At 39.2% G+C, this 25,672-nt stretch overlaps 1 protein-coding gene across 6 annotated transcripts in view; it reads right to left on the bottom strand.

The window, feature by feature from the left end:
• Positions 1 to 25,672, bottom strand: part of pkp4.L (plakophilin 4 L homeolog) — a 179,975-nt gene that overhangs the window by 9,338 nt on the left and 144,965 nt on the right. For all 6 annotated transcript variants that reach the window (XM_018235795.2, XM_018235796.2, XM_018235792.2 and 3 more), the window contains 5 exons: positions 18,351 to 18,483; positions 15,728 to 15,941; positions 3,856 to 4,039; positions 2,653 to 2,770; positions 1,409 to 1,597 (listed from right to left, as the gene is read on the bottom strand). In XM_018235795.2, the coding sequence (XP_018091284.1) occupies positions 1,409 to 1,597; positions 2,653 to 2,770; positions 3,856 to 4,039; positions 15,728 to 15,941; positions 18,351 to 18,483 (838 nt within the window). The remainder of the gene's footprint in view (positions 1 to 1,408; positions 1,598 to 2,652; positions 2,771 to 3,855; positions 4,040 to 15,727; positions 15,942 to 18,350; positions 18,484 to 25,672) is intronic.

The raw sequence follows: 25,672 nt of genomic DNA, 5'->3' as shown, positions 1-25,672 counted from the left end.
ATTAGTGTTCAGTGATTTAATTTGTCACTTGACTCCCTGAAACTTATGCATTGTAATAAAAATTAAACCCCCATTATAAAATAAGGATATTTAAAGTCACCTCAGATCTTCAACATTTTGCCTTTATAGGACCATGGAACTCCAGTATCACTTTTAATATCCTTATATTTCAATTACACATTATTTTCATACAATACTCAAGAGCCATGAATATCCTGTAAAATATATCCTAAATATATAAACTCATGTAACTCAGGTCACATGACTCCCCAAAACTTGTGTTTATTAAAAAATAATGTACCCCTCTTTTATGAGTAGTCATTTTACAGTTCCATGGAACTCTTTGGTTACATCTAATATCCTTACATTATATAAGGGGCTACGTTACTCTTTATACAAATGTTTAGTAATGTCATTAAAGAGATTGATGATGTCACTTACATCATTGTAACCTGCATATTATATGAAATATTGCAGGCTTTACTTAAACTAGCCAACATAATGTGGCCTTGTGCCTTTGTATGGTCAAAAGACTCCTCAGTGGCATCAAATATTGTTACACGTCTATTACAAATCTTATTAAACTAACATAGGTGAAGCCACACAGACCAAAAAGCAAAGATGAAATCATTAGCAGCAATAAATAATATATGGTTAAATAATATGGGTTTGCTTAAATAATATGACAGACTCATGCTACTCCGGCAGCTGTAAACTACAAATCCCAGCATACTGGCTATTCAGGATGGGGAGCTTTAGGGCACAGAAAAGAGCAAAGGCTTAAACTGCCTTATTTAAAAATACTAAATAAATAAAAAACACATATTCTAGTCCCTGAGCTGGGAAAAGCTTCTTTCTGCAGAAATTGGATTCTGCAAAATACTGGCTGACCTGCATGCTTCCTCACACTGCTGCTGATATAGAGCAAATATGGCTGCTGCCCAGGGAATTGTGCTCAGTTGAAATTATATTTCTTCTCACAAGATGTTACAGGCGGGAGCAGGAGTAGAACTGGGAGCTGGAGAGATGTGTGCTTGTTTCTAGATAATACCTGCTACTTACAATTATTTATTAGCATTATTCGAGTTGTATCTTTTGGATTGATGAAAATGATAATTGGGCAAAAAGCAGCTATAACCTGGAGAAAATCTCTCTCTCTGGTACTGGCAGTTTATTTAAAGAGTAAACATATGGAATAATTTACAAAATGAACATCAAATATAACTTTAAATAAGGTAAAATAGCAATGAAACTGCTAATTATTGTAAGATCATCATTTGTAAGACTGATAAAAGCAACAGATATAGAGGCAGGCCACTAATGTTTCCAGGTAACAGCGTGGCTGAAGTCTTTATATAGGACTATGGAGATATTATTGACAGCATCTAATTCTACTCGCTATACCAACCAAGTCTTCCTGCGGGGGCTTTCTTTTCTTTTTCTTCTTTTTCCCCCAACAGCTGGAGTCAGAGTCTTTGCTGGGGGATTCCTTGCAGAAGCCGTCCATTTCATTTATTCCCAGCATTCGAGCCTGAGGAACTTCTAATTCCAGACGATAAGACAAGTTTCTCAGTGTGCAGACACAGTTCTCCACGGTCTGGAACAGAAACAATAGATGGAGCGCTTAGCAAATATTGCTTTTAAATCCATTGATTACCCCAAATCACTCCACTCCAAGAAATGCTCAGTATTTCCTGAACACTGCACAGTCATAGAGCAGATTGGCTGCATTTTGAGTGCTAAATATACACATAGAGTCTATTTATTGTCCCATAAACTGATAGCAAGGAGAGGCTGCAGAATATTCTTTCTCTGCTTACAGAGGGGGCAGAAGCAGAAAAGGAACTGAACTTGCAATAATAATAATGAATCTTTCCAAAATTTGGATTCTCATACATTAAATCTGTTAAAAATCATTTAAGCACTAAATAAACCTAATAAGAAATAAACGTAATAAGATTGTTTTGTCCCCGATAAGGATTAATTATATCATAGTTGGGAACAAGGTATTGTTTTATTATTAAAGAGAAAAAGGATGATTTTTAGTCTATGGGAGACAGCCTTCCTGTCTGGAGCACTTTGGATAACGTAATTCCCAATAACGGATGCTTTCGTACTACAGGTATAGGTTCCATTATCTGGAAACCCGTTATCCAGAAAGCGCTGAATTACAGAAAGGCTGTCTCCCATAGACTCCATTTTATCCAAATAATTAAAAATTATTTTAAATCCTTTTTCCTTTCCTTTTTCACTGTAGTAATAAAACAATACATTGTAGCTGATCCAAAAGAAGATATAATTAATCCTTATTGGAAGCAAGACCAGCCTATTGGTTCTATTTAATGTTTACATGATTTTCTAGTAGGCTTAACGTATTAAGATCCAAATTACAGAAAGATCTGTTATCCGGAAAGCCCCAGGACTTCAGCTTTCTAGATAACAGATGTCATACCTGTATATCATAATTCGAGTTATGTACAAATGCTAATGCCCTTAGATATTAAACAATTATAATGCCTTCCAGTGTTGTGAGGCTAATATTTACCCTATAAATGAGTTAGAACCTGCCTTGTTCTAGGTGGCACCTCACTGATACATTGTGCACAGAACCGGTGCTGTTAATGGATTATATAACCAAGGAATATAAAATACCTTGCTGTCAAAATCAGAAGTGTTCACACAGGTTTGGATCACAAAGAGCAGAGAATCGACCAGCCCTTCACAGTATCTCATCTGCTTGCGTGCCTCTTCCCCTGCCGAACTCAGGTTTCTGGAAAATAAATCAATACCCCGCATTCAAAATGGCCACAAATAATAGAAAGATGCCCTGCAATGGATATTTTGTGATAGAGCACATGGTAACATGATGTTCCGAAAGCACTGAAGAATGTATATGAATTGTCAGGCGGCTGCCGGAGCCGAGATCACTGCACAGACAATGGATGGAGCAGTGTCAGCCCATTGGACTAGAAAATTGTTTAATGAAATACTTTGTTTTGCAGACAATGTTGGCACTTAATAAAACATAAATGATGGGTCATATTAAAATGTTCATACATTTAAATGCCGTTCCACTAGGCAGCAGCTGTAATGTTATTATTTTCTTGTTGCTGTGGGAATGCTCACATTTCAGCCTTGTTATCCTAATGCATAGAAACATGTTCTGCAACAGCTGCTCCGCATGAAGAAGCAGGGTATTAAGACTGAATTGAATGTATATTTTAGGATGGGGGTGTTGATGTACTTAGTGTGTATGAATTTATTTTTCTGAATTACCCCTGAATAGTTGCAAAGGGTTGGAGCAGACTTATAAAGCCAGCGTTACCTGTTTAGCATTAACATCTGGATGAAAAAGTTTCATCATCAACCCATGGAAAAGGGTTGATGAACTGTTCATTTAGCACAGGAACAATGGTTGGCAGCTAGAACCGCTAGATAGTCTCCTGAAATGGCCAAATGGTCAGGTCAACAAAGGTTTTCTTCAGCAGACCTGACTGCCCAAAATGGATAACCTAAATAGTGGGGCTCATTCATCTGGGCACATGTATAGGGTGTGTAGCAAACCTGGAGTAGGGCGAGGCCATGTTTGAACTATAGTAGTGTTTCTGAAGCAAACAGATCAGTTTTACCAGTGCAGGGCAAAAGTACATAATATTTTCATTACTTTAAAACGATTAAATTTTTTGGTGTTACTGTTCCTTTAAATATTTGAGGGATTAAGTGGAAGAGTGCATTATACAGATGGACATTTCACATATCTATCCAGTCAGTTTGCTATAGTATATATTAAATATAACAAGAGAAATGGCACAAAGCGGTCGTGGTGTACCAAAGCGATGGGAGCAAGAATCGTACCTCATGCAGCCGGTAGTGTTGCGCAGGACTGATGAAGACTGAAATTTCATTTTGTGATCGTCGTCGAAAGAAGAATTATTGAAGCCCGAATGTGGCACTATCACAGTGTTAGTGAGGGGAGATAAAGCGTCACGGATAATAGTCATCTTTACAGCATCACAGGAAGATAAGTTCCACAGGACTCCTGCAGGAAGAGAAAGAATTCAGGAAAAGGCTGATAAATGATAGAAGCTCTCAGTATTTCTCTGAGTTATGGATGGGGATCTCTAAACATTTCTGCAAAGACTTGCCAAGTGTTGTGAATGCAAAAGTGCCAGCTAGGACTATACGGTGCAGCTCAGCAGGTTTTGGAAAGAGGGAGAATTGAATCTTACAAGTTCCTCACATCAAGGCATCAATAGCCGTCATGCTATGACTTGGGAGACTGGCAGGGCTGTGAAATTAAAAATCACTGTACTGCATTCAATGAAATCTCTGTGGGTTTGAGGAAGGTGTTAAACAGAACAGATAGCGAAATGCAAAGTCAACTCTGAAGATGTCCCATTAATCTATACGGGGGTTCTAATGGCTTCAGGGATATACTGTATGTTTGGTTGAAAACCAGAAGATGAACACAAGTAACTACTACAGGTCCTTTTACCCCAAAAGCACCAGAACAAATCAGACAACAATGTACTGCAGGATCGTTCTGTATGACAGTAATAGTAGCACAGAGCCACTGAATGCCCATGAAGAAACACAAGTAGCTGCTAATTACAAATAATAGCATTTCAATCAGCTAACAGCAACTAAATCAGCCACCACTAGGCATTCTTACGGACGAAAGCCCCTCAGTTTCTTGTATATTCATCATGCTGGCTCTGTCTGTAAACCAGGGGTGTGGTGGGATACAGTGAGTTGCGGTCCAACAGCATCTAGAGGGCTAGAGGTTGCCCAATGCCCTAAGGTAGCAGCTGCCACATTGGCCATTACTAATACACATTTCAGGGCATTTTTTGCACTCATTAAAAGATCATTAATTCACCGGTCTGGTCTTGGGGTACCTCCTAAAGTGTCACAATGGAAAATTGTTTTAACTTTCCCCTAAGCTGTATGCTCGGGCAGTACGCCTGGACCCCCCAATATATGGGTTAGGTTACCCAACTGGATCTGTTCAACAATATATTTTTTTTATAACATATTACTGGATCTTCTTGCTGTTGGTCTATAAGGTCAGCCTCTTCTAAATCAGTGCTGCTTAATATGCAAGCAAAACTTTATCATGTAAAAACACACAATTAAGAGATTTCATTAAAAAAAAAAATCAGCAGAGAAGGCAATAGATTATGTTTATTGTTGGTGTAAAAGCAGATTCTCATTATCCTGTTTCCCCTCCCTGGAGGATGTAAAGATGTTAAAATGAATACTAGACTAAATATCCCAAGGACCCGCAGAGCTCTTATCTCTTAATAATAGGCTGCCTGCATTAATCTCTTTCAGAACCATGCACAGGATTTTATTATGTAGCAGGAGGGAGCAGTAAAGGAACTGCAGTAAAATGACCAAATGTTCATGTCTATACAGCACACCAGTATCTGTATGCTCTATGAGTGTAGCTTGAGCGTTCCATCTCAGTTATGCCCCTCATTACTACCAGCCATATACTAGCTGGTCTGGCAGATAAATAAACCCCTTAGCTGGTATCAACCCTAGATGGAATAGTTGTGTGTCCCACACCTTATACTTTACAAACTATATCAGACAAAGACAGTCTCCAGCGATCAAGAGGGATTTTTTGGGAAGGTTGAGCATGTTGGTACATAGTAGCTGTGTATACTAATACCAAGCACTGCCTGGGTCTGAAATTGCAAATCACCCTGTTAATCATGTCAGTGGCAATTGCCAGCACCCCCCCTAGCCCAATTGTATGACAAGGTGGCACCACAAAGCTGCACTTGAATGTGGTACAAACCTAAGGGTGTGGCCACATGGGTAGATTCAGGGAGATTAGTCTCCTCTTCTTCGCTGCAACTAATCTCCCCGATCTGCCTTCCACCAGCTAAAATGTAAATTGCCTGGGGGAAAGCACACGGAGCGCTTTGGTTTCCGAAGTCGCCCGTAATTGCCTCACGAGGAAACGAAGTGATCCGTGTGCCTACCCCCAGGCGATTTACATTTTAGCCGGCGCAAGGCAGATCGGGGAGATTAGTCGCTGCGAAGGAGATTTGTCGTCTGGCGACTAATCTCCCCACGTGGCCAGACCCTAAAAAATACTGCAGCAAATTCCATTAGAGATGTGATAGAGTGAAATGTGTCAAAAGGTGAATTTTGCCGTTAATTTCTCCACAATAGGAAATGTAAGCTGCAAAGGCTATGTTACTAAATAGGGAATGGTTTCTCTGTTTAAAGGAATTTGCTGTATGGCCCTTGAAGCTATAATATTCTGGAAGGAACAGGCAAGACAGATAATCCATTCAAGTGGTCTGGTTTGTATATTGGAACTCACTTTCCACAGGAAGGCTGTCCAGTGGAAATGTATTTAATTTGTGGTGTCCCTGTCTTTATTCTCCCGATCCTCTGCTTATCTGCCTACCACGCAGCTAATTCCCTCCAAAAATTACATGTACCGCCGCTTGTCACAGAGTATATTATAATTTATCAGAGAAGGAAGTACAACTGGTCAGTTGGAATAGTAAGGGGAATGAGCTATAATTGTAGGACAGTGTGTAAAGTAAGGTTTTAAAAAAAGAGGAATATCTGTATCTGAAAGTCTGAAAAAATTATTATCAGGGCTGCCCGACCTTCAACCTCTAGCAGTAGTTAAGGTGCAAATTCACATATCAATACCTGAACAGATTAAGGATGCTGTGAATTATATTTCTACAACAGCTGGAGGGCTGAATACTGGATGACTGTGTCATTTATAAAAAATTCCAGGGAATCTAACGGCACCACTAACGGGAAACCAGCACACACTCGATAACAAGGAGACGATTATCTGGCAAAGATTTTGTAACCCCACACAAAGAGCACAACCAGTGTTTCTGAGTGCTTATCACCTGACCCAAATTCAAGCATTTTGATACTGATGTGAACAGCAAACCAAATAAATTTGCCTCATGTGCCATAGCCCTTAGTCATGCCAAAGATACCGCTGTTCCACTCTAGGTATCCACATGTATTTTTTAACCCTCATTGCCCAACTACTCTGTTATAATCCACGTATTCATCAAGGCTCAGTATAAAGATAGAAGTTTAACATTAGTAGAAACACCACTATACATAGCAGTACACTATGTCCATATAAAGGTATTGCTTTGTACTAAAACATCATATATTGACTGTCCTTAAAAAAAGTGGCCTTTCAAAAGGCCAGGGATTGGCAGAAACAGGGTGGGGCTCATTTATCAACACTGGGCAAATGTGCCCATGGGCAGTTACCTATAGCAACCAATCAGTGGTTAAGCTTTTTGAAACCAGCTGCAAGTAGAACAATGAATGCAGCAATCTGAATAGCCCATGGGCAAATTTGCCTAGTGTTGATAAATTACCCCCAGTGTCTTCAAGTTCACAAATTTCAATATAGAATAGATCACTTTTTTCTATATATTATATAAAATCACTCAACAACTCCTTTTATTGGGATGAGTACAAATAATAATATAATCCAAGCAGCACCAGAGTGATTCATGGAGACAGAGATAAGGGATGACCTGTGGCCACAGTGCAATAATCCCGGCCGTTGGGACATGAGAAATGAACTTGGCACTGCGTGTTGTGCATTATCAGAGCCTATAATACTCAAATCATTGCCGCAAAGAGGTAACAAAGTTGTAAAGAGGCCCCAATGCAACACACTTGATTACTTCCACCCATGTGAAACAATGACAGAATGTTCCCACCTGGAGCACAGGGAGGCACTTACACCTAAATGGAAGCGCTGTTCCAGTGTACTAAATAAAAAATGAGGTTATATATCTTCGGAAGAAGTCACTCGGATGGCAGCAATTCTGTCCATGTTCTTTCAGAAAAGCACATTTAATTATCTGTAACCCTGATCGCAACAAGCAAGGAAAACTGTGGAACCGTAACCCCTTAACTGATGTATTGTAGGAAGATTTCTGCTGGAAACAAAGTTATCATCTACATAACTCTGTCTGCTAAGCCTTAAACTCAAGCACAAAGGTGGTAGATGCTGAGGGGCAATTACAAGATGATTTATGCTGCTTCAGTGAGCACAAAGCAATGATAGGTTGTGACAATCAAAGTATTTTGTATCTAGCAGTTTAGAGTATACCACAGATGGAGCACTTGTCCTTTACAAGGTGAAACAGAAGGAGGCAATGTACACAGCTGGTGTAGTCAACTTTGTTCTTTTTTCATTATTGAACGGAATTAAATGAATATTACTTTAATATTAATGAATATTAACCAAGCTGCTTTCAGTCCCCGTGAGGCTTGGAGGAAACAGGTTTGCTTCCTATGGCGGTATGTACTACACACAGAGAATAATAAATAGCAGCTACTTATCTTATTAGCGTGTAAGTGTTAACATGATGGCTACTTACCTCTCTATCGCTCTTTTCCACTAGGGCTGAACTCTGCCCATTTTACAAACAGGAGACAGTCTGGGTATGGAACTGCCTGGGTTTGTGTTATAAAACTGGGTATTAATTCAACAAATGTGAGCACAATGCTTTCCCAAGAGGGAGATTTATCAGGCTTAAGATGCTGATTCAGCCCCTTCAGACAGAGTTGGCAGCCCTCCCTGATAGATATCTTTTGGGCAGGTTTGATATCACACAGCAAAAGGTGGCCATATTGGGCAAAGTTCAACACATTTGGCGACTTTGCCAAACAAGCGGATCTTCATTTGTATACGGCCACCTTTATTCAGGTTTTCGATGGTATTGTGATGAGGCTGGGATAAAGGGCAGAATGGGGGTATATAGTAGGGATGCACCGAATCCAGGAATCTGCTTTTTTCAGCAGGATTTGGCCGAATACTTGCGCCTGGCCGAACTAATCCAAATCCTAATTTGCATATGTAAATTAGGGGCGGGTAGGGAAATCATGTGACTTTTCGTGACAAAAAAAGATTTTTTTTCCCACTTTTTTGTTCCCTGACCCTAATTTGCATATGCAAATTAGGATTTGGTTCGGTATTCGGCCGAATCTTTCATCAAGGATTCGGCCGAACCCTAAATAGTGGATTCATTGCATCCCTAGTATATAGTGCTCCAATTAAGGACTGTAAGTAACAGAGGAATACTCTTTGGGACTGAAAGCAAGTAAGGGGCATTTAGAGAGTGCAGTGTGCAAAGTGCAAATTTCAGACTCAAAGCCATTTTCTTTACCTGCAATGCAGGGATTCAGAATTCCAGAATTGTGGCCACAATCATTTGATACATCTGAACGGCCCAAAGACAACGCTACTGTGAGAGCTTTACAATGTATGACACCCAGCAGAAGAAGAATTTCATAGAGGAAACCCTGGCTTCAGATACTGTTGGCACTACTTGACTTCAATGGTATTCTGCAGAAAATGAAGCTAATGGATTTCCTGCTTCGAAGCACTGGTTATGAGGGAGCAGAAGCAAAAATGCAGATCTCTGACATTTTGTTCTTATACACAGCAATTTCCTTTTAGTGAAAAGTATTGTTTTCATGTAGCATAAATGTTATGCACGGCCCTCATTTCCATTCCGCTATGAGCAGAAAATGAGCAGGAGGGGTGGCGCAAGGGGCACAGAAATTCAAATCAGTGGCATCTCTCCTTTATTTATAGGGTCACAAGATAAAATGATCCATTTGCAGACACCTATGTAAACACTCTCTGTAATAAAACACATTCATTATTACTGGGCAAAGCATTTGCTGGGAATGCTTCCTACATCACAACAGAATGTGCCTTCTCTACCATCAAATGTATATTGGGATGGATCACAATAGAGCAAATCTAGGGAGTCCAATGGCATATGGGGAGATTTGTTGCCTGCAGGAAATCTGCTCTACCCATAGGCGACAAATCTCTAGAAAATACCTTTCCCTTTACTTGCATTTAAATCACAGCATGTAAAACACTTTACATAACGCTGGATTGCCAAATGTAAAGTGTTTTACATGTGGCGATTCAATGTACTTAAAGTAAGGATGCACCAAATCCAGGATTTGGTTTGGCATTTGGCCAAATCTGAATTAGAATCCTTAAAACCATGTGACTTTTTGTCACACAAAAAACATTTTTTTAAAAATAAAAATTAGGTTTGGATAATAAATTAGGTTTGGATTCAGATCGGTATTTGACTGGATCTTTCACGAAGGATTCAAGGTTCGGCCCCCAGCAGGGCAAAGTTATTGCGGACGACAAATCTCCTCTTCTGCCAAGCCCCTATAGCGTGACATATTGGCTGCTGTCAAGACACTTTCGACCAAGTCAAGAGTCCACTGGGCTGCTTATGAGCCCAAAATGATATCAAAAGAACCAATATCAAATGACATTTTATTAGGAATCTCTGTGAGATACTGATCAGGCCAGGCGAAGAACCCCACTGGCCAAAACCTGCACTGGCCCACAGATGCTATTGGGCCAGCAAAGGTCCTCCATGTGATCTAATCACTAGGCCAAGTGCTAAATGATGAAATGAGGGCAACTCTTGATAGGTGGACAAAATGGGTCAATATACTGGTATTTTTTATGGGTTTTTGTGCTCATTCTCAAAGTCAAGCCATTTGTAGATCTGTTGGTATGAGAGAAAGTTGTCTCGGCAGGGCACGAGGTTGTGGGGTTCTTCAAAAGGCTGGAGTACTGTTAGTTACAATACAGGTACTCCAGCATATGGAAGGACCTAAACCACCTCCAGCCAAACATGACAAACTGCAGCATTTGCGAATCAAGTTATTGGTAAGTGGTGGCAGTTTTGGACAAAAAGAAGACTGTGGCCCCTCTTTCATATTAACACTGAAACGTTACTATCAATTCTTATAGCAACATGTCAGTATAATTTTAACTACTGTTCTGAAGGGAAGGATTACTTGGAGCCAAGGCAAGAAGTTTCCCTGCTATAGTGACCGAATTAGAGGTCAAAGACATCCTACTTGAAAGGACTCATGGGGATTAGAGACAGATTATCTTGCAGGTTATTAAGGAGAAGAAAAGTCTTCTGGAACAAGCTGGGTAAAGTGGATAAAGAGCTCCTATGTAGGATGCCCAGAGCAAGGATGGCCAGTGGGGATTTCTTTCAGATAAGCAGATGTTGTTTTTGGGACATTCTGTTTTTCAGATATATTCGAACAGCCAATTACTAACAGAATAATGCAAGAGAAGACACATTAAAGGGAGATGAATCATTTAACAAGTGAAAGAATGAAGGCAGTGCATGCTCTATATAATTGGGAAATTAAGTCGCAGTAGGGTTTAGGCAAGCACACAACTAATGTACAGCAAAGGCAAGTTCATCTCTTTACACAAGTACATAAGGAGCAATGAAATAACATGAAAAAATTGATTCATGTCTTGTAACCAATAGCGACCATTGATTTCAAACATATTCTACTTGCATATTGGCTGCTATGGGTTACTAGACCTGGGGTAAAGGTGCATCTTTTAACTTAAAGTACACCTCCTCTTTATGGTGGGCATGGCATAGATTCTTTGGAGAGCAAAGGGACTTCAAATCCCAGAAGGTGACCTGCTGTAGTAGTTTTCTTTCAAGTTGAGAACATATAGATAAGCTTGTACCACATAATATTTTTAATAAAGACAATGCATAACAAAATGTTACTTTTATATGAAAAGAAAAAAAGCTCAAACAAAAAAATCCACTGCAGCTCCTTTCATCCCCAAAAGTGTAATTTCTTTAGTAAGAACTAAAGATTATTACAATAATCCATGGGAGAAACAAAATTATAAATAAATTCCAAGTATCCGCTGTGTTGGTTTGTGCAGGACTGTGGGCGGAAGATTATTGCAACTGTCACACAAGAATGGATATGGAAGGCACCTAATGGCCACAGATGCCACTTGTTTTCTACATTGGAGGAAATTAGACTTCACTCTTGATTGTGCATGGGGCTAATTTCATTTTCCTGGCGTGTTATTGAGGAGTTGAGGAAATGTACCTATCTCTGATCGCCAAGTGTAAAAGAGAAAAAAAGCCTCATGTGTTGCCAAGCAACATGACATCTACAAAAATAAAATGAATGCACAGGAGAAAATGGCTGCACACATTTTCATATCATTACTCCCAGCTCTCTTCCAAAAACACTAGCCATCTGGTTAATGCTTAGCAAGGCTAAGTATGTGAGCTGGGAAAGCAGGATGGGGCAGGTATTGTTTATAAATAAGCATATTTGTAGTTTTCATTCACACCCCTCACTCCAAAAAGGAAAATAGACCCTACATATAAATCCAAATTACTTTCCCTTAATTCAGTTTTAATGGGAGATTTTTGTCACATAATAAGCCTATTTTTTTATACCATTACACATGCAAGCTGTACTGTTGTACAATATATGGGCAAAAGTATCTGTAAACACTCTCTGAACCCAAAAGAACACTCTGTTGCTGGGTAAAGGGAGGAAGTTCAACATTAATATCTTGAAAACAAGAAGTTTCTATTGATCACAATGACAAAAACTGTTAATAAACATATGAAATAAAAATGAATTCACAAGACTCGCGATTTAAGATTACAGTCAGCGCCTCCGATGACAAAGTTGGATCAATTACCCTAAAAGACTCATTAACATTCGCTACGCTGCTGCCTGCAAGGCAGAGCAAACAAAACTATTCAAACTGTAAAATATATAAATATTTGAGATACACAAATGCGGCAAAGAATAAATGAATTGCCATTATAACTACATGGGTTAATTATGCGTTGAGAATATCTCTTAATATATACAGCCCTTATGGCAGTACTAGCCACAAACAAAGACTGGGGTGCCTCATCCCTGAAGTATACATATCAATATTTGGAAATATACTAGGACACCATGAAGTAGTTGTTATACTGTATGCATAGGTTTCCCTGCAATGTGGGGGAAAAGTGGGGTTATTACCAGTATATGTGGAAGTCTGAACATATAATACTTACATTCGAAGGAAGACATAAATATCAAATATCTCATCTATCAGAATGTATCAGTATGACTATGAGAAATGCCAGAGGCTGGATCGGGTTACTGGGCAGGAACGGGCAGGATACCGCAGGAGTTAAAGCAGCCATTAGCAGAAGAACGGCACATTTTTCATTTATGAATTATGTTGAAATAGAACATTAGGCTGGGAAATTCATGAACAGAGCTCAATTATTTTGCCAATATCATAGCAGCTTGAAATTGAATGCTAATGCTCTAGATAATCAGTGTACTTGGCATAGACGATGACTTTAAATAAATAACAGTAATAATGAAAATTACACAGGGAATAAATTACCCAAACAATACTTGAAAACAACGCAGTCCTGCGATGGAGCAACACGATGCACTCTAATATTTTAATTAGCGGCTGTATAGTTTTTTTTTCTCATTTTGCCTTTTCTGACAGCCCACACTTCAGTACACAACACACTTGAAATGAAAAGTATCTGTGTCGATGCGGGTCAGGGGAATTAAAAGATGGCCGCAAGCAGTCTGGATTCTCAGTCATTCCTCCCGGGGGAATCAGATATGGAATCTTATTGTGCAATACCTAATGCCTGTCTGTAAATTGAAAGGGCATCTTGCAGTAGTAATGTGGGGTATGACATATTAAACTGTTTTGGCTTCATTTCCTTATTCAGTAATGTTGACCGAATGCAGAAATGGCTATTAGTCTTGTAAATATGTGCATGCTGCAATCACTAAAATAATCCATCACAGGTTTGAGAGGAGCCTCCCCTCAACCTTAGTTTTCTTCTATAGCTGGTTATATTAGACTACTGCATCATTACACTTTAAATTAAATTAATGCCTCAGTACACATGCATAGTGGCTCTCTTCTTTTGTACTTTTGCAATTTACATTAATATTGTTTCCTAGTTTCCAAGACAATAGCAGCAGTTTTTACACTCCTTTTTACACTCTGGTCAATGGGACATTTCCCTGGTGAGAAGGGAAAGAGTTGTGATGATGTTCTTAGCAAGCAAAGAAGAATCATCTTATGTTTCTCTTGCCAGTTTTAAGCAGAGCAACATTTCCTTTAAAGGACCAGTAACAATTTTTAAAAAAAAATTCGTTAGTATAGAAAAAAACACAAAGACATATTAAACTTTTGAATCGCTAAGACTTTATCTAGAAATAAGTTAACAAAACTCTGCATGCGCTCCTCCCTGCCTTCCTTAAAGGAGATAACGCTGCACGATGGATCGTCGCCCTGACGCCTTTTCTGAAGAGGAGCGCAAGTGGAGTTTTAGGTAAGTTATTTCTTAATAAAGACTTAGCGATTTAAAAGTTTAATATAGCTTGTATTTTTTTTTTCGTTCTATACGTATGATTTTTTATTTTTTTTTTTAAATTATGTTACTGGTCTTTTTAATTGGAATTACAACTGAAATCAGTATCCCCTTGTGTACAGCTACATAGTTAAATCGGGTTGAAAAAAGGCAAAGTCCTTCAAGTTCAACCCCTCCAAATGAAAACTCAGCATCCACACACACCCCTCCCTACTTTCACAGCTGGTTCCTTGAAACATTGTTTTCTAAGTCGGATCTCCAATTCCCACAATGCCTTGTATGATTCTTCAAATGTCTTTCAGCTGGCTTTTGCTACACGGTTTCATTATTTAGAACCAGCAGTGCAGAGAATATCAGAGCACAGACAGATCCGGTTATAATTGGTAATTACATTTACAAACAACTTTTAAACCACTGAACACTTGTAACAAAAGTATATTGGAAGGTTGATTAGAATGCTATTTTCATTCATTAGCTCATAACAAGGTTACGGATATAGGAAAACGCAAGAAAGAAAAAAATCTAGGGAATCAAATGTTACCTCCAGAATCTCACCTTAACTTATATTCAAGCTGGGCTCCTAGAAGTAGCTTGGAAGCAAATGGGCATTTTAACCAAATCTTCCCCTAAATAGCCTTCAGAGTGAGCACCAACTGCCACTGTTTTGGACCAGTGTCCTAGAGGGGCCAGCCCCACAGTATGGGAACCATTGTTCTACAGTCACGGAATGAAGAACACTCACTTAAGTTCCTTGTATGTGTGCTTGTAGGAATTTTTAGAATTGTACAAACTCTGCTATCACTCCCCCACACTAGGGAACCTGCCAAGCAAATGTATTAATTCATTCCTTATGCTCTGTCTGCTCTACCTCCCTGATTACATAAGCAGAGCCATCACAGCAACACCTTCAATATATATTTCTCTTTTGGACAACATATTTGTTCAAAGGTAGAAGTATATTGGCAGCCCCTTTCAGCCTAGAGCTAACCTTGTTCTTATGGGCAGCATTACTCAGGGATGAGACCGAGAAATACAGGGAAGGAAGTATAGGTGATGCAAGGAATGTGCTAGAATATGTGGGTTGGAGTCCAAATAGCCCTAAATGGTGGCTGAACTGAAAATGGATAGGCTGGCCACACAAGGGCAAATAACATTAGTTATTAGTTAATAGTGGCCCAACAAAATGCAGCCTTTTATCTCCTAGATAAGAGGCACATCAGTGACATCACATATAGCTGTTCCTTTATCCAGATAGCAGAGAGAGTGTAAGTGAATGTAACATCATGTACCACTAGCTAGCTTAAACTTATATCACCCATCACCCATTAATCAGCAGGGTCAGCATGAATAAATAGTAACAGAAGAAAAGCCACAGGCCTTGTCTATAAGAGAATGAAGACGTGAGTAAACACATATCTGTGGCGGGTTGGACAGTGGTATCTGCCTCAGTTACTCACCAGTGACAAGTTCCCGTACTTCTTGGTCATTTGTTTTTCTCAGTAGTCTTAAAAGGGCAGGAACGCCCCCCGCATTTTTCACGGCAATCTTATTTTCATCAGTAGATTTGCCATAAACTAAATTTCTCAAGGCTCCACAGGCATTCTTCTGGACTTCCAGTACCTTGTTATCAAGAAGGTCTACCAAGTGCTTGATCCCTCCCAGCCGGCACACCTATTAAAGAGGAAGGCAGAAAAACAGTGATTAACTTGTGACAAGGAGTCCATTTCTGGACAGTCACTAAAAACAAAATATCAACAAATAATATGAACTTGAACAAGTTTCATGAGACAAAAAAAAAAGACAAATTCCAACCAGCTCGAATTCCAAACACTTTATGTAATTTTTATATGCTCGGTTCAGAACAAATATAATGCATGTACTAGTATTTAACGGTGTTAATGATGTCTAGGATGCTAGAAAATGGTAGCTTGGTGATTGAGCTGGTAATCTGGGCTTTCTTCAGAGCATGATGCTGCTAGGGTTCTGTAGTATGATTACTATTGATAGAAAATATAGTCTGCATTTTATTTTGTCATAAGATGATTCATGGTTTGCTGGTTTTTTTTTCTTTTCTCTGACAATGCATTATGCTTCTGATGTAATAAAGAATGGCTAATAGCACAGACCTCTAAACTTGGATCAGGCTATATCAGTGAACAGGACATAAAAAATGCTAAGGTCCCTGCCCTTGTCCTGTTATTTATATGCTTTAATCAGCGACTTGATCTCACCAAGGAAAATTCAGAATTTTATCCCAATAATCCAATGAAAGCAGTATCACAATTATACGATCAGGTTTTTATTACTTAGTTGTCAGTGGAGGTAGTGGTCGGAAGAAAAAGAAGAAGAAAAAGAGTGAGAAAGCAGTAAAGAAGAGAAACGAGAAAGTTGTAGCGAGTAGAATAGAATTATAACAATATAAAATGTTGTTGTCACACAATTCTTTTAATGGCAAGGACAGCACAAGGGTGATGGATGCAAGTATCCATGCAGCTGTGAGGCTAGAGTGACTCTTTGGGAAGGGCATTCTACACCAGCGCATATCTGTAAGGCTAATGGCACATATAGTTTTGATCCACTAGTGAAAAGTCCCCACTGCCTGTGCTGCCTACCACTGACATGAATAGGAAAAATTCCCAATTATTTGTGTATTTGACTATTCTGTTTTCTTAGCTTGTATGATTACAGTCTCAGCCTTACCTAAAACACCATTATTCTCACACTCACTGGCCACACCCTTCCTAAACAACACCTTGCTGAAGAGTCATAATCCCCTACAAGTACTGGGAAGAGGTGGCCAATTGGCTGGCAGGGGCTGGTGGGATCTCTGGCAGGCTGAAGTATCAAGGTGAACAATACTACAGACTGCTGTAACATCATGCTGCCCCCCAGCCAGTGTCATGGACAGATTTGACTCTCTGAGGCCTGCACAGTTCAGATGAATTTAAAAGCACACAGGGCTTACCTAAAGGAAACTATATCCCCCAAATCAGTATCCAATAAACAGATACACAAGAAATAAGAGAGTCCAACAATGGAGGATAAGCTATCCATGTCTTCTCTTAAACACCCCCACTCACAGTGCATTAAACGCATAGACATAAGGTAAAGCGCTGCACAATATGTTGGCACTCTAAAAATAAACGTTAATAATAAAAGGTAGAAAGAGAAGCAGGAACATAGCAGAAACTAGCTGCTAGTGCTTTATTTGTGACATTTTCTCTCTACCTTATGTCTATGAGTTAACAAATAGTTTATATCTTATTAAGTGGCCTATTATAGATTTTTACTAAACTATTTGGGGGTGCACAATTAACGCTGCAACTTGTTACAGAGCACAAAGCTCACTTCCAGATTTAGTCTGGGTGCCATGTGTAAAATAAAGTATAAAAACACAGCGGTATAGCAATACCTGGTAGCACTGCAGTACTAACTGACAATAATATCATGCTGGAGAAAAGGTTCTGGGGTTTGTAATGCTAAAGCACTTGTGAAGTGAAATAACATTTTAAAAAGATTAAAGTAAGATTAGTCCAGTTGTTCTGGCTGGTTCATTAAAGGAATCCTGAAAGGTTACCAATTGGGAGGAGGGAAAAGAGATTTCATGAGCATTTATTGCAGACGTATAAAAAGATAAATATCATTTGAATTTATGCGGAAATAAGATTTAGTTACATTTGCATTCCAAATTTCATTTAATCCCTAGAGTCTCCATTGTATCTTCCAAATGTATTTTGATTTGGAATACAAAATACAGAGTAATTTACCTCCATATACTGTATAACAATGCAACCATTCCCACTGCTAAACCCCGGTGCCATTACAAAGGGTCAAGTCCCAGCAAGCACAGAATTGTTTTTATACACAACACCCCCCTCAGTATTCTCAGTATTGTTGGAATTCAAAATATAATCTAAATATGAAATATAAAATCATTGCTTATGAACAAATGAATGGTTTTAATGGGGGGCAGACTTGCAAGGCTTTAGCCACAATAAAGCCATTCATTTCCATGTCCGCAGGGATCTGAAGCCTTGTTTCTTTTGATTACCCTGAAGCCAACAATGGGTATTTCCTCACCTCTATCTTGGTTTTGTGGTCTCCAAAGCAGAGGTGCTGCAGGTAAGCAGCGGCATTGGCTTGCACCGAAGGAAAGTGATGCTGAAGCATATAAATGACTTCTGGTAACTCCGGGTCCCGCCAAGCAAACTCCCTGTTAATCAAGTAAAATAGAGGAGTAATTGAATAGGAGTACACTAGTAAATATATATTAATAACATGGTAATGGCAGATGCTTTCTTCAGGAACAATAATCTTTATTACCAGTAATCAGTTGTTGCTATGCTACTTTGAGCAGGGCTCAGCTGCTGCAGAACTCATTTATGGGGGGGGGGGAAATGTTCCCTTCAAAAAAAAAAAAAAAGTACAGATGGACCGATTGACAAAAATAGTTGGACATTCAGCATAGTAAACAAAAAGAATCATTTGGTTTAACAGACAGATCAGGCAGACATACCCAGGTCGAAAAGCTAGCGCCAGATTCAGCTGGTTTTCAACCAAAAATCAGTCAATCCACTAGCCTCTTTTCGCTAAAGGTTCTGTACTAACAGGTACTGTGTCAGCCTGGTGCAGAGACACAGAGTGGTTTTCAGCGCAGAAACATTGGAATATGATTTTTTTGTGCTGAAACCTACTATATGTCTTTGCACCCAAACATACACAGTGCCTACTACTCCGACCAATAGGTCTCGAATATACATTGGAACAACCGGTTATCACATTTGGTTGCATAAAGGAAACACTTATTGGGCTGAATACAGAAATGTATTGTTACAGATATAACCCTGTGGTAAAAGAGGAGAGTACAACTTTAACAGGCACCAGCAAGTGAGCGAGGGAGGGAGCAAGCAGCCGAGTTGCATACAAATTGATTGTTCTGGGAATGCTGACTGTACCTTGGGATCCCCGGCACCGGCTGACACTGTAATCACAAGGTCAGGGAGTGCATGAGTGGCTCCCAGCAGTTACAAGGGGGTGAGAAGCCCAATGACGGCACAGTCCCACTGGCCTTGCCATTTTAGCATCAATGCAGTTACCAGCAAAATGCAAATATGCACAAATAATGTATTTTACTTACCTTAAACAGAAAGTTATTTTTAACATATTAGTATAATAGATGCAATGTTGTTCTCTGTGAATTGCATTTGGTATTGCTTTAAATTCAAGGGATCCTATCATTTAGTCATATACTTTATTTAATAAAAACAAAATGCACATACCGTACAAAGATATTTAATAATTAAAGACCCAGGGAGAATCAAATTGGGGATATTGTCCCTTCTACAGCAGAAAAATATCTGCTAACCTACCTGTTTATACAGGCAAAAAAGACTGATAAAGTGGATATCTAGCCTTCTGCCCACCCCCCACCAATGGCTTGACCTATTTAACCAAAGCCTTCCCTTATACAGAACCACCTTTTACAATCGTGGATGCCCAAACAAATTTGAAAAAATTTGGTCGGTTTGGGTAGACCGGTTTGGGTAAACAGAGAGGACTCAATTGTACAATATACTGTCACTGTATAACACATGGGGGCACATTTACTTAGCTCGAGTGAAGGACGAACTTTGACCATCGAATTGGCTACTTCGACCTTGGACTATGACTTAGAATCGAACGATTCAAACTAAAAATCGTTTGACTATTCGATAGTCGAAGTACTGTCTCTTTAAAAAAACTGACTACCTACTTCGCCACCTAAAACCTACAGAGCACCAATGTTAGCCTATGGGGACCTTCCCCATAAGCTTTCCTAGCAATTTCTGATCGAAGGAAAATCGTTCGGTCGATGGATTAAAATCCTTCGAATCGAAGGATTTAATCGATTTTTCCTTCGATCAAACTAAATGCGGTAAATCCTTTGACTTCGATATTCGTAACAAAAAAAAAACTCAATAAAAAATAATTTAACAATAATTGTTAAAAAACGACCCAATGCTTAAGAAGTAGCCTGTGTGTAAACACAACAGCTCTTGTTTGCACTTTCCTGAAATAGACTCCAACAAGTCAGATTAGGGAGTCTAAAGCATTGTACCATACCTGTACCAATAATATTATACATTATGTCTACCAGTTCATGGTGCATTGGCTCTTGGCTCAATGACTGGAACAAATTAAAAGGTGGCCATACCAGGCACATTCCCCTTGTACACTCTCCATCCATTTAACCCCTGAGTCAACTTGTCAAAGAGCTTATCCAGTTGGCCCTTTGGCCTTGAATAGATGCCACATGCCAGTGGAATCCAAATTTACCACGAACTGGACCAGTTATCTACAGCACCACATCTGTGGATTAGAATCCATAACAATTATCATGTAAAAACAAAGAAATCTGTGGAGGATTTGGCAAGCAGGGGATCAACTTTGTCTCTTGGCAAGTCAAATCCATGCCTTAGATTTCAGCTGGGGTGAGTAAAATAAATGGTGATCAGCACGGCATGTCACACATTGCTACTACTTTGGCATCAGATACTGTGCCCATTAGCAGATGTGAGAGTTCATATGCAATAATAAACCGGTTACTTGACTTCTCTTCCTACAGATACAAGTTGATACTGTATTATGTATTATTATGAGTTTTATAATCACATCTGAAACTCGCACATATTATGGGCTTAGATGACTTGGGTAGAGGCAGCCCGAGAATAAGGCCGTTGTGCCATCTTTGCCTGCCAACGGGCTCCTTAAAGAGCATCCATCTGAATGCCACACGCAGACAGACACAAATGCGGATAAACAGATTTTTATGCTCAGCATGTGACAAAATACCAGACGGCTTTTCCTGAAAAACTCAATATTAAACACAGATAAATTTGTACCAGCCAGCATCATGTGCTATGCAAACGTAACCCAATATTGAACACTGAAAATCACATCTCACTCAATGCATATCTCACGCATCAATATGATGTTATTTATGGCAGAATTTAGTACATCATTACATTAAGGACAAGCTGAGAAGAGCTTTGCTGCAGATGTAATTTTGTTTTTCTCATTCACTCAAAGACTACAAGTTGCATAGTAATCACCCAATCGATAAGGCCTGTAAACACCAAATCAAATGAGATTAAAAACACTGTCCATGAGAAAATCTGCAGCCATTTATCATCTATAGACCTTGCTATTCTGCATCATGTCTCTGCTATTTGCCATAGCACCCCAACCCCATGGAATACTAAATGTGCACATCAGGGGTTCTTCTAAAGGGCACTGCCAAGCTCAGCTGTCAGCTTCAAGGGAAAACAAGTGTGGGTATATTAACAACGAGCAGTGTAATATAAAAGCTAATGATTTATTAGAGATCCCCTAGAAATAGAAGTTCAGGTGCTTGACAGATTACATTTTTTAACACTTAAAACTGCTATATATATATAAAACGATATCGGCCAGGAGGACAAACCAGCATATACCTACTGAGAATTCTTTCATACAATCAGTACATATGTGGCCATCTTTACTCTGAAGTGATTGTTAACCTCAAATAATCCCCTCATTGGTAGTATTTCTGTAACCAAAGTAACTTATGTCTTATTTATAGACATATATACTTTATGTCATGCACCTGCAGTTCTGATTGGTTGACGACTGTCAAGGCTTATATGAACGTTCTTTATCATAAATGTATATGACTATATTAGTTTACCACTCACAGTCTCTACAACCCCACCCCCAACCATGCCCTCTTCTACCGTGAACTAACTATTTCCAAGGCTCCACTGCCCTCTTCCCATGCCCTTCCTTCACTGCCTCCTAGCTATCACTAAGTTCCATAGCACCCTTGCCATTCAGCCCCCTGCACATCAGCCTAGCCATCTCACTCTTCCACTGCACTATAGTTATATCCACGCTTCCCCTACCCACTCCTCCACAGCACCCTAGCCATTTATCCCCTCACACTGACCCCTAGCTATATCCAAGCCTTCACAGTATCCTAGCCATGGGAACTAATCCACTGCCCCCCATTATATATATATGTTTCCTTGCCCATTCCTTCATAGTAGCCTATAAATTCACCCCATGCACTGCCACCATTCTATATCCAGACCCACAGGCTTGCCCCTCACTCCACTGCCCCCAAATTATATCCAAACCTGGCCTGCCTCTTAGCTATTCTCACTGCTTCCCAAACTCCTCCACTACCCCTATTTACTGCCATTTTTACATCACCCAAGCTACTCTCACATTTTCACTTACCCCTTGTGATGAGGCTGTATCTGTATGAATATACACAGAAAAGAATATTCTGCAGAGCACAACATTTTTCTTTAGACTTTCAGCTTAACAGAAAATGAACAGTTAATTAACAGATACTTTAGCATTTTGCCTTTTGGTTTTATGATCCATTTTTAAATGTGCTTTTTGCATATAATTATAGGATGGATGCCCAGACTGAATAAATACCTTTCACTATGTACAGCAATCGCACTGACAAGTTTAGCATTTTAATATCATATCACTTTTCCAGAATAGACATTCAAGTAATTAAAATTGTATCCTGTCATTATTTTGAATAAGAAGACATTAGCGCTCTAGTAGGCATTTTTCTGTAAGGGGAGTGCAGACTCATGGAGGCAGAATTCTGTTTGGCAGTGTCTCCTAGAAACATGCTCCCAAACTGAATGGGGGTTAAACATACCTCATGCAATATTAATCATGAGTACTTTACACTGGCCATAAAGGCAATAATTAAAAGTAACCAACATGCACCCTATCTACAAAGCAATTTGTTTTGGCAATAATTATCTTATGGACTCCATTGCAAAGCATTAAATATAATATTGATTGGCCAACATTTTATGCAGGAACTTTGATATTTCTAGCAGGCTTTTGAGAATAATGAGAGATGTAGCTCATGCTGCAGCCAATGAGCAGACACTGGATATTTATATATTGCCACAGCCTATAAAGAACCCTGTAATCACAAATTTCCTTTAGAATTATTTATTATACCCTATGACTAAACCTTGATGAAACCTGCATCATTATTTCACGGTGTTTGATCCCTAAATTGTTATATAAGTAGACTTGGCTGCTACTGGAGGCACACACTGATGTGTTATTATAACATTTTAACAATGGATGCAAATACTAGAAATTTACTTTGCAGCCTGTCAACTCTGACAAAAACTGCATTATCATTTGAAACTGTTTTAAAGGCAAACAATAGCATGCTTCTAACTATACCTAGGGAGGCCACATATTTCTGGTAGTACTTTGCTTAGCCAATAACAAGGCTGCATACTCCCAGCAGTACTGTGCTTAGTGAATAGCAATGCTGCATACTCCTAGCAGTACTGTGCTTAGTGAATAACAATGCTGCATACTCCTAACAGTACTGTGCTTAGTGAATAACAATGCTGCACACTCCTAGCAGTACTGTGCTTAGTGAAAAGCAATGCTGCATACTCCTACCAGTACTGTGCTTAATGAATAGCAACACTATATACTCCTAGCAATACTCTGCTTAGTAAGGCTGCATTTTCCTATTACTACTGCTTAGTGAATAGCAATGCTGCATACTTTTAGCATTACTGTGCTTAGTGAATAGCAATGCTGCATATTCCTAGCAGTACTGTGCTTAGGTTGGTTGCATACTGAAAAATTAAAACACAAGTAGACCAAGGCATATGTCAGTGTGGTTTATTGCCATTTACACAGCTTACAATGGTGCCCAGTCTACATACTATTCCAAGGCTTTGGATGTTCTGTGGTATCTTTTACCTGGTGTGGCAGATTGGTTAGTGGGGCCTCATGTATCAGTTTCACAAGAGATTTGCACATATCTACAAGTGAACTCTGTCTTATGCAGTGGATTGCTGGCATATTGCTCATATACACAATAACTGCTGAGCAGATTAACATACATGCTGTGGTCAAAGGGCATATGGCGCAGACTACAAGCTTTTCTGCAAAAAGTGATTAGAACTGGGAAATACCTACAATTGAACAGATTTATAGTACTTCCCTGCACAGGCCATAAGAAAATGTAAGGCATGCATGATAATGGCATTATAACATACCGTAGTACAGTTGGAGAGCTATGGGAGGTGATAGGGAACTTTGGAGTCTAGCACGCCATAGAGACAATGGCTGCAAAGGCAAGATTAAACTGTAGCCTTATTTATAATTACAGTTTGATTTATTACTGCTAGCAAGCATGTTTAGGGACATTACAGAGGATCGTTTCACAAGATTATGAAAGAGACAATAATGTCTTTTCATTTCTGCTCAAACCTCTCTCTCTTTTTTTTTAGCATTTCTGCTCAAACCTCTCTCTCTTTTTTTTTAGCAATGTTTTATCTTTTACCTGTAACCAATTCTGTCACATGGCAGGCAGAATCCAATTATTGCTTTAACCTGAGAGGCTGCCTCAGACTTGCCTTTAATTAATCTCCCCTCTTAGGATACATTAGCCAAGACTAAGGAAGAGAGGATGACGTGCTTGTCATGCAACGTAGTCCCAGAGAACCCTGATGATTCAGCTTTGTGCATCAGACAAGCTCTCCCACGACAAATAGAAATAATCAAAATAATACGAGGTATAAAGGAAACACTAATAATGCCATGTTAGAAAAACGAGATCTTTTAACAGTGAGACATCTGAAGGGGGAAATGTTAAAAGAGTGATCTGGCTTGTGGTATATTTAAATAAATATATTCTCATACTTTGTGAAAGTTATTACTGGAAATGTCAGGCAGCAGTGAAATGGCTGCAGGCCTTTGAATGAGTTGAAATGGTAATGCTATAGAATGTTCCTTCTATCAAACAACATATATTCTTCCTGCTCGCTCGCTGCTTTCCCACCAGTGAAGTACTGTTAGATGCTGCAAAGGTCTTGCCGAGTGCACAGGCACTTTGCACACTTTGATATTCGGCAAGAAACTGCTTTTGTCCCTGTAATTCCTTTTTTTGAGTGCTTTGCAAAGTAAGCAGCTCTGTTCCACCAGGCGCCTCACATATCCTCTGATAGTAGCACTCTGGCCTGAACAGGACTGCACTATGGGTGGACAGACCAGTATGGCATTAAACCCCCTATTTAGTATTCACAGCCAGGCTATTAACAACATGTGAGATAACTAGTTTAATAAGAAGTGAGATAACTATAACTATATTATATTAAGAGCACTGTTACATTCCCATGGCTAAAAGAAGAATGAAATGTTTTTAGCCATTCATATTCCTTTAACCAAATGAATCGGTCAGTCAATGTTTAATGCATGGGGGGGGGGCAATGAAAATTAACTTGAGCAGTAAACAATTCAAAAAGTGGTCCTTCCTTCCCCCAAAACCGATTTTGCATAATCAAACAAATTATCATTCTTTACAAAGGTTCAATGAT

Source organism: Xenopus laevis, chromosome 9_10L, assembly GCF_017654675.1.
Source record: "Xenopus laevis strain J_2021 chromosome 9_10L, Xenopus_laevis_v10.1, whole genome shotgun sequence".
NCBI lineage: Eukaryota > Metazoa > Chordata > Amphibia > Anura > Pipidae > Xenopus > Xenopus laevis.
The sequence above is the reverse complement of the archived record's forward strand: the minus strand, read 5'-3'. Positions and strand labels throughout refer to the sequence as shown.